A 13,641-nucleotide genomic window follows, 5' to 3' on the forward strand; every position below is an offset into this window, starting at 1 on the left:
AGTCAGTTCCATTGCAGGTGGGCACCATGCTGCCATTTCTTGAGACCCAGTCTGAATCAATCAGGCTCTCTCTTACCACTCAGCTTATCCTGAAAACGTTTCTGCATCTGGCTGGGGCCAACACTTGCTTCGGGTACACACACCTTAATATTGCACTCTTTTCCTTGCCCTATCTGTAACTACTTTCCCTACCCTCCGCGTCTCTCCATTCAGAGAGTTACCCCTTCCCCATCACCTCAGCATTTTTCTCTTCTTACCTCCCAACCATATCCACCTATGGACTCTTACCTGTTAGCCTATACTCCTCCCTTCCTTCTCCCCCACATTTTATTCAGGCACCAGCCCACATTTTTGCTCATACCTTGATAAAGGGCTCAGGCCCAAAACATTGTTTACCCTTTACTTCCTATGGATGCTGCATGACCTGCTGAGTTTCTCCAGCACTTTTGTCCATTACTTAACATTGCTTCCTGCCGTTTCTTTTTTTTTAAACTTTATTTAAGATTTTATAACATGAATAACATATAGGATTACATTAAAAAAAATTAAGAATAAAATAAAGTTACAATACAGTATCAGTAATCTAAATAAACTATACCCTCCCCAATAATTATTACACGTTAATAACCCAACTCAAATTAGTCCAACCCCCCCTTCCCCCCAAAATAAAGAGTGAAGAATTAATAAAGTTAATAATATATGTGAAAAAAAGAAAAACCCACTTATAAAAAAAATAAAAACATAACTGATTAAAATACTAACAAAAAGAAAAGTAATTAATACTAAGATATCAGACTTAAAAAACATTTAAATCAAACTTAAATGCATATATTTAACAAACAGAATTAAGATGAAACATATATTTAACTCAAACTTAATATAAAAAATTAGTAAAGTTAGTAACATTATCTATCAAAAATTCTTAAACAATAATCAATTCTTAAAAAAAAATTGTAGCATGGAAAAAAAAGATGAAAAAAAACTCTCTATAGAGATAAACCTTCACCAAATATCAACTAACTTCACATCTATCATCATATTAGTCACATAAACCACCATCTTAAAACAAAATTCAAACCTCATTAAGCATTGTACAATTCAATTTTAGTACTCTTCCACCATTTTTCCCTTTTACTCTTGAATAGTTATCCAATAAAAGCTCCAATACCACATTTAAATATCCCCAATCATTACGTTAAAATTCAGATATCCAAATAATAAAAACACATCTACAACAAAATCTATATCTTCAACAAATGGAGCATAAACCACAAACAAAATTCAAGCCTCATTAAGAATTGTACAATTCAATTTATAACTTTCACCATTATTCCCTTCATTCTATAACTAAAATAGCAAAATAATATACACCAGAATTACCACTTCTTTCACCTTAAAGTTAAAGAAAAAATATTAAAAAAAATTATCCATCCTATTCACATTTAAATTTCAAATATTCCTTATCTACTGAATAAACTTTACAAAAAAAACCACATCAATTTTTAGTTTTTTAAACAATCAAATACTTTCTTATGCTTTTTTTTTTAAAACAAAAAAAAACCCCTTCACTCTTTAATCTAATAATACAAAAAAAAAGGAAAAAAAACGGGTAGGAGGTTAAAAATACCCCCTCCCGTCTAAACAGCGCAATGCAGTAACTCCCAAAAAAAAATGGGTGCGAGATAACTTACACGTAGCAGATGACTTTCAGGAAATAGTGCCTATCCAGTTCTCTCCCCCAACTCTCACTTCATCTTAAACTAACATCCTCATTATTTAATATCCCTTTCTTTTAAAAAAAAACATTAGAAAAAAAAGGACAACTCTTCTTTTAATCAGCTCCAACTGCCGAGTCACCATTACAACCAATCCTTCTTGGAGCACGGCTCTTTTCTTCCATCTCTTGTCTCCTTAGAGATCGCGGCGGACTATGTCTCTGTTCAAACTGAGTAATTGGCAGCTCTTGAGCAAATGCTATAGCTTCCTTTGGAGAATCAAAGAACTTTGGTTGGCAACCATCTTGGAAAACCTTCAAAACAGCTGGATATCTAAAGGTTGCCTTGTAACCTTTCTTCCACAACAACTCTTTAGCAGGATTGAATTCCCGTCGTTGGAACATAACTTCTTGACTCAAATCCGCATAGAAGAAAACTCGATTATTTTGAATCATCAAGGGTGATTTTCTCTGTTGTGCATTTCTAATAGCCACTCGTAAAATTATTTCTCTGTCGTAATAATTCAAGTAACGAACCAAAACAGGTCTTGGACTTTGACCTGAAATAGATCTTCTACGTAAGGCTCTGTGAGCACGTTCCAGTATTATATCTTCCGGGAAATGTTCTTGACCCAGCACCTGCGGAATCCATTCAGTAAAAAATTTTCTTGGGTCTGGTCCCTCCATACCTTCCGGCAAACCAATAATCTTTATATTGTTCCGTCTGGATTGGTTTTCCAAATAATCAATCTTTTTCACCAAATTTTTATTTTGAGTTTGTAAGTCTTCGACCATTTTGGTCACATCAAAAACTTGATCCCGTATTTCGTCTATATCTTCTTCACACGAATTAAATTTATCTCTCACTTCAAGCTTAAAAGCTCCAAACTCAGCCATCTGTTGAGATTGTATTTTCACCAGAGTATTAAACCTAGTACCAAGTTCAGTCATAATCTTGGATAATCCCTGCATTGTATAAGATAATTTAGATTCAAGATTCACAAAAATCTTTTCAATTGAAAGAGATTTTCGCTCAACAGATTCCTGCTTCTTCTGCATAACCAAAGGATCTTCTGTTCCTTCCTTCATTCTGGTTGCCTTCCTTATAGTATGACTGCGTGTGGAAACCCCAACCACAGCCTCTCCAGCAATGTCCATAATGTATTAAGTTCTCCCAGTACATCAAGTTGTATAGGTTCTTCTATTTCAAAAGATGCAGTTTGCAGCACCACCTCTACATTTGACAAATGCCTTTGAGTAACTCTTTGTTCTAAAGGCTGTTTGGCGCCCTCTTTAGGGGGCTCTACCGATGTAACATAGAGCTCTACATCCGAACACTGTACCTCTCTCCTGGGATCCATTTCACGCTGAGTCCCAGTGTCTTTCCTGTAGGTAGGCTCCAAAACTTGAACTTTTGGAAAATGTAGTTTTTTGATGATCTGTTGTCGTTTTTTTTTGCTCTTTTCCACCAATTGTACCATCATAAGTTAAATTAACAGCACTGAAATTATCTAAACTTTTAAAGAATTTTAACGGGCATTTCTAGACCAAACAATAAGATAGAGTCAGGAGAGGACTGGAAGGCACCTCTGATCCTTACGCCATCTTGCCACGCCCCCCGCTTCCTGCCATTTCTCACACCAAGCTTGCCTTCTTCATTAACCCGCATGCTGTATGGCTCAAGTGCAAAGTGCTCCAAGGTTCAGCTCCAAACTGCTGACAGAAGACTCCTGCACAAACCCCACATATGACTGCAGCTTCCGACATAATGTTGCTGATCCACCCAGTAACCAAAAATACAAGTAGACTGCAGTTGTAGAAGCGGTTGTTAAGTGATTGATACAAGCTCACATTATTCAAATTCAAGTTCTCCTAAACCGGGTGGCAGGTACATAAATGCTAATTATCCAACCACATTTACTTAACCATTTATAAATTAGACAGCTGGGTGAGCCTTGGATTGGGGCTTCACTCATGTCAATGCAGGGATATAATTGCCGATTTACATTCTAAAAATGAATCAGTGACTGTTATTGGGGAGGGGAAGTCCATAGGTATCAATGGAAGTCTCTCATCGGAGAGGAAAAAAAGGCCAGAATATTACCTAACCCTTCTAACTGAGAAGTGTTAAGAGCAGAATAACGCAGCCAGTGGTGGTCAGAAACACAAAGGCCTCCATCAACTTATAAGAGGCAGTTGGGTGTCAGTCTCCTAGCCCTGTTGGGATATCTCTGTGTGAGAGATTCTTGCTATCTCACTCATTTTTGAAGATACCGATTTGGAGGTGGTTTGGGAGGAATGGTTAGAGCAGCGTGCACACACACACACACACACACACACACAGTAAAACACAGCATATTTGCAGGACTTTTGCAGAGTGCTTTTTGCAGGAGGCCACAAAGTGTCGACAGCAACTTGCCTGGGAGAGCATGTGACCCTTGCAGGCAGAGGGGAACAGTTTTGCTCTCAGAGAGGGAGGGTGCGAAACAGAGAGAGAGGAGACAGAAATCAGTTCCAAAGGGACAAGCTGGCAAACTTTAGAAGGCTGCCTGGTCAACGCAGAAGATTGGCAGTCTGAAAGAAAGAGGATCATCTGGAGAACCCTGAAGGGGGGCAAGTTTCGTCAGCAAGACTGATTGAGAAGGAATCAGTTGCGGATGTCCTGGAAGAGAAATCTCCCTCTGAAAACCAGCAAGAACCCTCCTGAGTGGTAACCATTTGCCTGTTAAGCACCCAAGACTGGTGAACTTTGTTAATACTAACTTCTGTGCACAGTACAAGAAATGCCTGCAACCAGCGAGATTGGACTGTGAACCAAAGAACTTTTATAATCTTAAATATACGTTACACACATCTGTGCTTAGTGTTAGAGGGAGGATTAAGTAGTTAGGTAGGTTAAGTAATAAGTTAGAGTTTAATTCTGTTTTCTGTTCAATTATAATTAAAAATTACTTTTGTTGAAGTAACCCTGTGTTGTGGTGCATATCTATTGCTGCTGGTTTTGGGCGTCCTCTGGACTCCGTAACAATATAATTCACTCAATTATATTATTATGCTAAAATCACTCGCCTGGGAAAAAAAAAGGCAATCGAGAAAAGGCGGAGTTCAAACCTTCACCTTCTCGCTGCTCACTTTAGGCAGAGGGTACCGAAGCCTGAAGCCCAGCAGGTGTGGTGCAAGAACAACTTGTTATCGTCCCAACAGCCACCAGGCTGTTGAACCTCCACTTATCACCTTAAAGACCTGAACACGACAAAGGATCTACTACTGAAGTGTCATTTCTCAAGGCAGCAGTCCCTATTGTAACCATCAATGACCACTTATGTTTGAGTCTGCATTCCTCCCCTTGCTCCGTCCCCTCAACTGCCTGTCAAAAGACTTGAAGACATGATGAACTTTAAAGTGGCAAAACTTCAAGATCGGGTTAGAGATACATACAATCTATCTTACAGTTAAGAAAGAACAGGAATAAATTCTGGGAGCACATCTATGAGTCAACTATGGTCGAGCTAATGTTTCTTTTGCAACTATCAACTGACATGTTGGTGGTGCTGTTTATAGTCAAGGAAACAGATGTCTTGCTCATACCTGTTTTGCTTATACTATACCTGACAATGGGCCATGGCCCGAAACATTGGTTATCCTCCAATTCCTATGGAGCCTGCGTGACCTGATGAGTTTCTCCAGCACATTTATGTAGTACTATAGCCACAATTATTTTTTAAAACCAGCCGTCTGCATTGCAGCAAGGTGGGTATGGGAGGTGAAGTTAGACAGCAGATGGTGGGTAACAGGTAGGGGCAGGGAAGAGAGGAAGGTGCAGATGGTGGCAGGTTGGTGGGGGGGGGTGAGACAAAGGCTGGAAGGTGAGGTTGTGACACAGGAGACTGCAGATGCTGGAATCTGAGAAGTTAGGAAGATGATCAGTGGAATGAAAGAGGGAGGGATGATGGGCAGATGAAAACAATTAGGGAAAGAGGGTAGGAAATGCTCGTAGGTCAAGTGTTTGGACCCAGGTTTGGGGGAGGTGGTTGGGGAAAATGAGACTTGTTGACAGAGGGGTGGGGGAGAAGTGGTAGAAAAAGATGGGGGGGAAGGGAACCTGGGTGAACCAGCAGGAGGGGAAGAAGCACAGGAGATTCAGGCTACCTGAAATTGGAATATTCAATGGTGATTCCGCAGGTGGAATATGGGGTTGTTGTTCTCAATGTGGTCTGGGTGTGGAGCACAAGCCTCAAGTTAAGCTTTAATGCAGTGGTTTTCACCAACCTTCCCCTCCCCACAACACCTTTCTCCTGCAAAATTCACCAGGTCTCCAAAACCCGGCTTCAATTTTCCAATATCCCCAGTGCAATTATGATTGAGTGTTTCCAAAGTCAGCTCAGACGAGTCGGCATCTCAAACAACGCAGAGCTTGCCAGCACAGCACGTCTCAGACTTGATGACCTAATCACAGCCGTAGCACCTTCCAATTATTTTTCTCATATACTCGAAGGCACCATTTTCATGGAAACCTTTGTCCGCTTTAAGATGCTGACCCAATTATATTGTATCATGCGTCAACTCGTGTTTATTGTATTTCTCATAGTTCTGGAGCATAGCTTTTCCCATTTTTCATTTTTATCTTTATGTTTAGATCTTGTTCGCACTTTTGTTTGGGTTTACAGCTTAGTTCATTGTTCTCTTTCTCTTGCAGCTTGATGTACATGTTTGTTACAAATCTTTTAATTATCATTGTGTCTGTAATCACATATTCAAAGCTGCTTCCTTCTGATAACCTCAACCTGCTTCCCAATTTGTCCTTTAAGTAGGTTTTCAGTTGATGGTATGCAAACATTGTACCATGAGTTATACCATATTTGTACTTCATTTGTTCAAAAGATAATAAATTATTTCCCAAAAAAACAATTTTCTATTCTTTTGATCCCTTTTCTCTCCCATTCTCTAAAGGAAAGGTTATCTATTGTGAAAGGGATTAGGTGATTTTGCGTCAATAATCATTTTGGTAGTCGGTCATTTGTTTTTTTTCCTTTCTACTTGAATCTTCTTCCAAATGTTGAGCAGATGGTGCAGTACTGGTGAACTTCTATGTTGCACCAGTTTTTCATCCCACTTATGAAGTATATGTTCTGGTACCTTCACCCCTATTTTATCTAGCTCTAACCTGGTCCAATCTGGTTTTTCCCTTGTTTGATAAAAATCTGATAGATATCTTAATTGTGCTGCTCTATAATAATTCTTAAAGTTTGGTAGCTGTAAGCCCCCTTGTTTGTACCATTCTGTTAATTTATCGAGCGCTATCCTTGGTTTCCCCTCTTTCCATAAGAATTTCCTTATTATTTTCTTTAGCTCATTGAAGAATTTCTCTGTTAAGGGAATTAGTAACGATTGAAATAGATATTGTATCCTTGGGAAGATTTTCATTTTAATGCAATTTACCCTTCCTATCAGTGTTAGTGGTAAATCTTTCAAATGTTCTAAGTCATCTTGTAATTTCTTCATTAATGGCTGATAATTTAATTTGTATAGATGGTCTAGATTATTATCTAGTCTAATACCTAGGTATCGGATTGCTTGTGTTTGCCATTTAAATGGTGATTCTTTCTTAAACTTTGTGAAATCCGCATTATTCATTGACATCGCTTCACTTTTATTTGCGTTGATCTTGTACCCTGATATTTCTCCATATTCAATTTCGTATGTAAACCTTTTATTGATAATTCTGGTTCTGTTAAGTATAATATGATGTCATCTGCAAATAGATTGATTTATATTCCTTCTCTTTTATTTTTACGCATGATACAATATAATTGGTTACACAGACTATATATCACGTCCCAAAAGTTACATAAATGGGACCCAACAGTATCAGATAGATGTTTTCACTGTAAGAAGGAAACAGGAACAACAGTGCATGCAATTTGGGCATGTGAGAAAGTGGAAAAGTTTTGGGAAGATCTAAATCTGGTATTAAATAAAATCACAAAAAGCAACATACCAAAAAATCCAGAGATCTTTCTTCTAAGTAATATAAGAAGTAAAGAATTAGGCCTCAAATTGGATGAAGCACAAAAAAGATTTATTATGATAGCCTTAGCTGTAGCAAAAAAATGTATAATGTCAACCTGGAAATTGGAAGAGAGCCTGAGAGTACAGCAATGGTACATAGAAATGAATAAATGTATTCCATTGGAAAAAATAACATACAATTTAAAAAATAAAGTCACAGTATTCAAGCAAATTTGGGAACCATAAATGGAACACAACAGAGAGGGCCTACCGTGGACCTCCACCCCCTAAAATGATAGAATGAGAAGAAGACGAAATGAACTGACCCAGTGTGTAAAAGTAGATGACACAATTTTCTTGTTTATTTTCATTGTGTGATGACATTGTTTAATGGGTTTATTGTATTGTATATGTTGAACATTTAGTGGGTAGGGAGGGGGTGGGAAGGAGGGAGGGAAGGGAGGGGGCAAAAAGGGGAGAAAAATGACACTATGTATATTCAAGAGGGAAATGTTTGTGTGTATTTTGGTTCATATGGTTCATAGCGTGAAAAATTTTTAAAAAATTTTAAAAAGATGCTGACCCGACATAGATTCTCGACATCAGTATCCAACAAAAAAGTTGCTGAAATCCAGCTATTGATTTTCCAAGTTTCCAACTTAAATGCTAAACAATGCTCAATGATATTTGGTTGATTGAACACAAAGAGTAAGCCTAGAATATTAAAGATTCATCACTTTCCAAGCTCCTTCCTTAAACTTGTATCTCAAATGGGGAATGAATCAATCCGCTCAGCCCATCATCAACTGGCACAATTCAACATTCACTATTTCTACCATAACCTATCCCCACTAATTGAAGGATTATTAAATTGACATCCAGGAAAAAATATCCCTGAATGGCTTTGCGGGGATTTTACCATGATCCACAGCCACTTACTCAGCATAAATGTACAGCAGCAGTTTGTTCCAGTTTGCCTACCGTCCAAACCAGCCCACAGACGATGCTATCATCTTCCCCCTCAGCTCGGTCCTGAGAATGGCACCTCATACATCGAGCTGCTGTTCATTGACCAGCTCAGCACTCAACGCAATTGTACCTCAGAGGTTGGTGGATAAACTGTTCTTGCTGGGACTCAACACCCCTTTCTGCAACTGGACGCTGGTCTTTTTGACCGCAAGGCCACAGTCTGTCCAGATTGGCAGCAAAATCCCAAGTCTCTTCACGCTGAGCAATGGTGCATCCAAGTGCAGTGTGCTAAGCCCGCTATTGTCCATGCTGCTGGCTCACAACTACGAGCCATATTCAATTCTACCAGAATCATCAAGTTTGAGGATGTAGTTTGCAACATTGGCAACAATGATGAATCAGCTTACAGAAAGGAGATTAGGAGGCTTGAAAAATGGTGTGTGAACAATAAACTGAGTCTCAAAAGGCAACAGATGAAAGATCTTGTTGGAGCCGCAGATCGTCTGGAAGAGAGCTTGATGTTCTAAGAGGGTCATGTGGTTTTGCAAGCAGAGAGGGACAAGATAAAGGAAGTGATAGTGAGCTTCAGGAGATGGAAGGTCAATCTTTCTATGGCTCCACTGTGGAGAGAATGGAGAGCACAATGTTACTTGAAAGAACGAGCTATCCTGGATACACAACATCTCTTCATCAGTCAGGAAGGCATAGCAGCGCCTATATTTCATAAGGAGCCTGAGAAGGGCAAAGCTACTCGTCTTGACAACCTTTTTACAGGAGCACAATTGAGATTGTGCTGTCTGGCTGCATCATTGTGTGGTGAGGTAGCTGCAAAGTCAATACAGAGGATCATCAAAATGGCTGAGAAGATCACTGGGGTCTCCCTTTCCTTTACTGATGATATTTACCAGGAGTATTGTTTAAATAGAGCTCAAAGAATTTTTGAAGGCCTTTTCCATCCAGCAACAGTATCTTTGATCCACTACCTTCAAGAAGGAGGTACAGGACCATCAAAATCAGGACTGCCAGGATGGAAAATATCTTTTATTCTTGCAGGCTGTGAGATTGATGAACAGTACTCTGAAACTGAGAGTACTGTTCATCAATATTATTCAAAAATATTTATATGAACTTTAAATTATATCTTCATGCACATGTTGATGATTATGTGCACGTCTCCATCGAGCACACAAAACTCAAAACGGTCAACCAGTTTACCTATCTCGGCTGCACCATTTCATTGGATGCAAGGATCGATAACGAGATAGACAACAGACTCACCAAGGCAAATAGCGCCTTTGGAAGACTACACAAAAGAGTCTGGAAAAACAACCAACTGAAAAACCTCACAAAGATTAGGGTATACAGAGCCGTGGTCATACCCTGTTCGGCTCCGAATCATGGGTCCTCTACCGGCATCACCTACGGCTCCTAGAACGCTTCCACCAGCATTGTCTCCGCTCCATCCTCAACATTCATTGGAGCGACTTCATCCCTAACATCGAAGTACTCGAGATGGCAGAGGCTGACAGCATCGAATCCACGCTGCTGAAGATCCAACTGCGCTGGGTAGGTCACGTCTCCAGAATGGAGGACTATCGCCTTCCCAAGATCGTGTTATATGGCGAGCTCTCCACTGGCCACCGTGACAGAGATGCACCAAAGAAGAGGTACAAGGACTGCCTAAAGAAATCTCTTGGTGCCTGCCACATTGACCACCGCCAGTGGGCTGATATCGCCTCAAACCGTGCATCTTGGCGCCTCACAGTTCGGCGGGCAGCAACCTCCTTTGAAGAAGACCGCAGAGCCCACCTCACTGACAAAAGACAAAGGAGGAAAAACCCAACACCCAACCCCAACCCACCAATTTTCCCTTGCAACCGCTGTAGCCGTGTCTGCCCGTCCCGCATCGGACTTGTCAGTCACAAACGAGCCTGCAGCTGACGTGGACATTATCCCTCCATAAATCTTCGTCCGCGAAGCCAAGCCAAAGAAGAAGAAGATTCCTTGTGGATGGGTGTGTCTCATGGACTGGAGAAATGCTGTTTCATCTGGTTTTTGTCAGATGATAATAAACTTGATCTATACGATTCATTACAGCAACTCACCAACACTCCTGAGAAAGCATCTTCCAAACCCATTATCCTTGCCAGTTAAAAGGGTGAAGGTGACAACTAATGGGGCCACACCATCTTTGGGTTAAATCCCTGAAACTCTCTCCTTCACAACATTGTGGGTATACCCACACAAAGAAGGCAACACATCATCAAGGCCAATTTGGGAGAGGCAAACAGATGCTGACTCAGCCCAAATTAAAAAAAAGTGACAACCAATAAATTTTGGTACATTGTTTAAAAAAAGATTACCAGAAAGTAACTGTACATTAAATCAGCATGTGTTGTCTCTGGTGCTTGAAGATGATTCACCATCTGTAACATGGCCCTATCATACAGCAGTTTTCATAACTAACCTTGCAGAATTCATCAGATGAATCAGAATCACTTTGCTATAACATCAATGTTAAAAGACAAGCAAAATGCTCAGATATCAAGACAAGTAAATGATTGCAACTGAAAAAGGTAGCACTAATCCAGAAGTAATGTGATTGACAGGTAGATGGCACATTATGCATGATATATTTAAATGAGTGGCAGAGTTAGGCATCACAAAAACAGGCCATTCAGCCCATTTCATCCATTCCAACACAGCAGAGCCTACATCACGAATCCTACCTGAATATGGGATTTCTGGGTCCTGCGGCAGTCTCCCTGGGTCGGCAATGGAGGCTCTCACCAGAGAGGTCACACACAAGAAAGACACCAAATAATAAACTGGAAAAAATTCATCAATTTTGAAGTTAATTAATATATCATCATCCTTTTTATAAGGTTATTTATGTATTTCAGCTTCAAGCTGATTGCAGAGTTGTATTATGTGCAGCTTTTCCCCCACTGATAATCACCTAGTTTCTTTCCAAACAAAGACCATAAACCACTCCAGTGCCAGTCATTATTCTTTGCTAGTTTGGTCTGAACATTTTTTTTAAAATATGCTCGTTTGTCAGTATGCCAAATTACCGTCAGGTCAGTTACAGTGCTAGATTCACTATGATCATTCATTCTTTCCCACATTCTGCTCTGCATTTTCACTAGGAAATAGGATGCATCACCCTTTCTGGGTAGAAATGGAATTATAGTTTACTGAAAAAACCCTCGATGTTTGCAATTTTAGGATCCTTTTTACCATTTTCCTTTTCCAAATGAACAAATAATCCATTGATGAAAAATAGATTGAGAATTTGGGCTCAGTTTAGGAAATTCTTTGGAATTAATGGTTTTTCACTGGCTAATCCAATTATAGATGTCCATCTTTCTCAACTGTCGTTGAATGACATAGAAAAAATATTCAAAGTTTCAAGGATTTTTTATTCAAAATAATTTTGCATCTTTTAAACAACTATTTTAATCTTTCCAATAGACATTTTTTAGATATTTACAAATTAGACATTTTGTTCAGTCCAAGCTTTCAGATTTTCCATGAATTTCTAATACTAAAACTCTTGTTCTGTTTTTTTTAAACACATGATATTATTTTCATGGTAGATTTAATAGTATGTACTTAAAATAATTTGCTGGACTTAAATTCAGTCCCAATGCTGGGATGGGAAAGAGACTTGAATATAACATTCTCAGATGAAGATTGGAACTCGACTCTCAGCTTGATTAATGATTCTCATTTTCTGCAAGACGTTGCTCATTACAATTTAAGGTGGTGCACAAAACTCATACGTCTACACTTAAATTATCCCATTTCTTTGCAAATATTGATCCTTTTTGTGAGAAGTGTAAAATTGTTGAGGCCTCTCTGATTCATATGTTCTGGGAATGGCCAAATTTAGAGAGATTTTGGAAAGAGTTTTTAAAACACTATCAATAATTTTCAAGAGTAACTTGAAACCTTGTCCATTAATTGCTCTATCTGGTTTTTCTCATGACTCAGATGAACATTTATCGGTATCTCAGAAAAAGTCTTGGCTTTTACTACATTGATATCGAGACGAGCAATTTTATTGCAATGGAAAGCCAATTAATCCCTTACTCATATGCAGTAGCTAGATGATGTAATGTCCTATTTAAGTTTAGAGAAAATCAGAAATAATATTAAAGACAGAAAGTTTCAATTTATGAAATTATCAGGCCATTCTTAGATTTTTTTATAACTGGAAGAATCAATCATTATTATATATTCCGGAAATTCTTGGTTCGTTATCCAGAGTCGCCAGTGATTCCACATCATTATTGATTTATTTTTTCTCTTCATTATGAAAAAGGTAACCTTGATTAGAGGGGGATTGATCGGATTAGTTTAGTCCATTAGTTTTTAGGTTTTTTTCCTCTTTTAATTCTTGTTTTATCTTTATTATTTTAATACATCAGTCTAATAAATAGGTCTGACATGGTTGCATACATTATGTTTATTACTAGATTGAATTATTATAATGATCTATTTATGTAGTTATGCATATTTTATTATTTACCCATTATTTTTTTCTCTCTCTTCTGCATGTATTTACTTGTAAATTATTGATTCATATTGCAATTGTCATTTATTATGTATGCTTATATGTTAAGCTCAAAAATTTTTTAAAAAAAGGAAATAGGATGCACAAACGGGAAGATACAGATCTACTATTTAACAGCTGGCAATTCTCCAGAAAGTAAATGTGCCAAGTTATAAGCTTCTGTGGCAGAGTATATCAATATGTTTTTGGGAGATAAATTGGGAAAGGTTTGTTAGAGTAGGTTACATACAAACTTTTTGAAACAGATCTTATTTAAAATACTGGAGCTCTGCCCCATGCTAGACATGTCGGCTTCACAGCTTTTGCAAGAGCGCTCAAGAGACATCACTAATGGATTGTTGTTTACAAAAGGCAACAGATGAAAGATCTT

The 13,641-nt window shown here is 38.6% G+C and overlaps 1 protein-coding gene across 7 annotated transcripts in view; it reads right to left on the reverse strand.

The window, feature by feature from the left end:
• Nucleotides 1-13,641, reverse strand: part of zdhhc21 (zinc finger DHHC-type palmitoyltransferase 21) — a 91,598-nt gene that overhangs the window by 50,493 nt on the left and 27,464 nt on the right. For 6 of the 7 annotated variants that reach the window (XM_069938721.1, XM_069938793.1, XM_069939022.1 and 3 more), the window contains one exon: nucleotides 11,422-11,520. The exons of the other annotated variant lie outside the window; for it this stretch is intronic. In XM_069938721.1, the coding sequence (XP_069794822.1) occupies nucleotides 11,422-11,520 (99 nt within the window). The remainder of the gene's footprint in view (nucleotides 1-11,421; nucleotides 11,521-13,641) is intronic. 7 annotated transcript variants of the gene reach the window in all.

This window comes from Narcine bancroftii, chromosome 1, assembly GCF_036971445.1.
Source record: "Narcine bancroftii isolate sNarBan1 chromosome 1, sNarBan1.hap1, whole genome shotgun sequence".
Classification (NCBI taxonomy): domain Eukaryota; kingdom Metazoa; phylum Chordata; class Chondrichthyes; order Torpediniformes; family Narcinidae; genus Narcine; species Narcine bancroftii.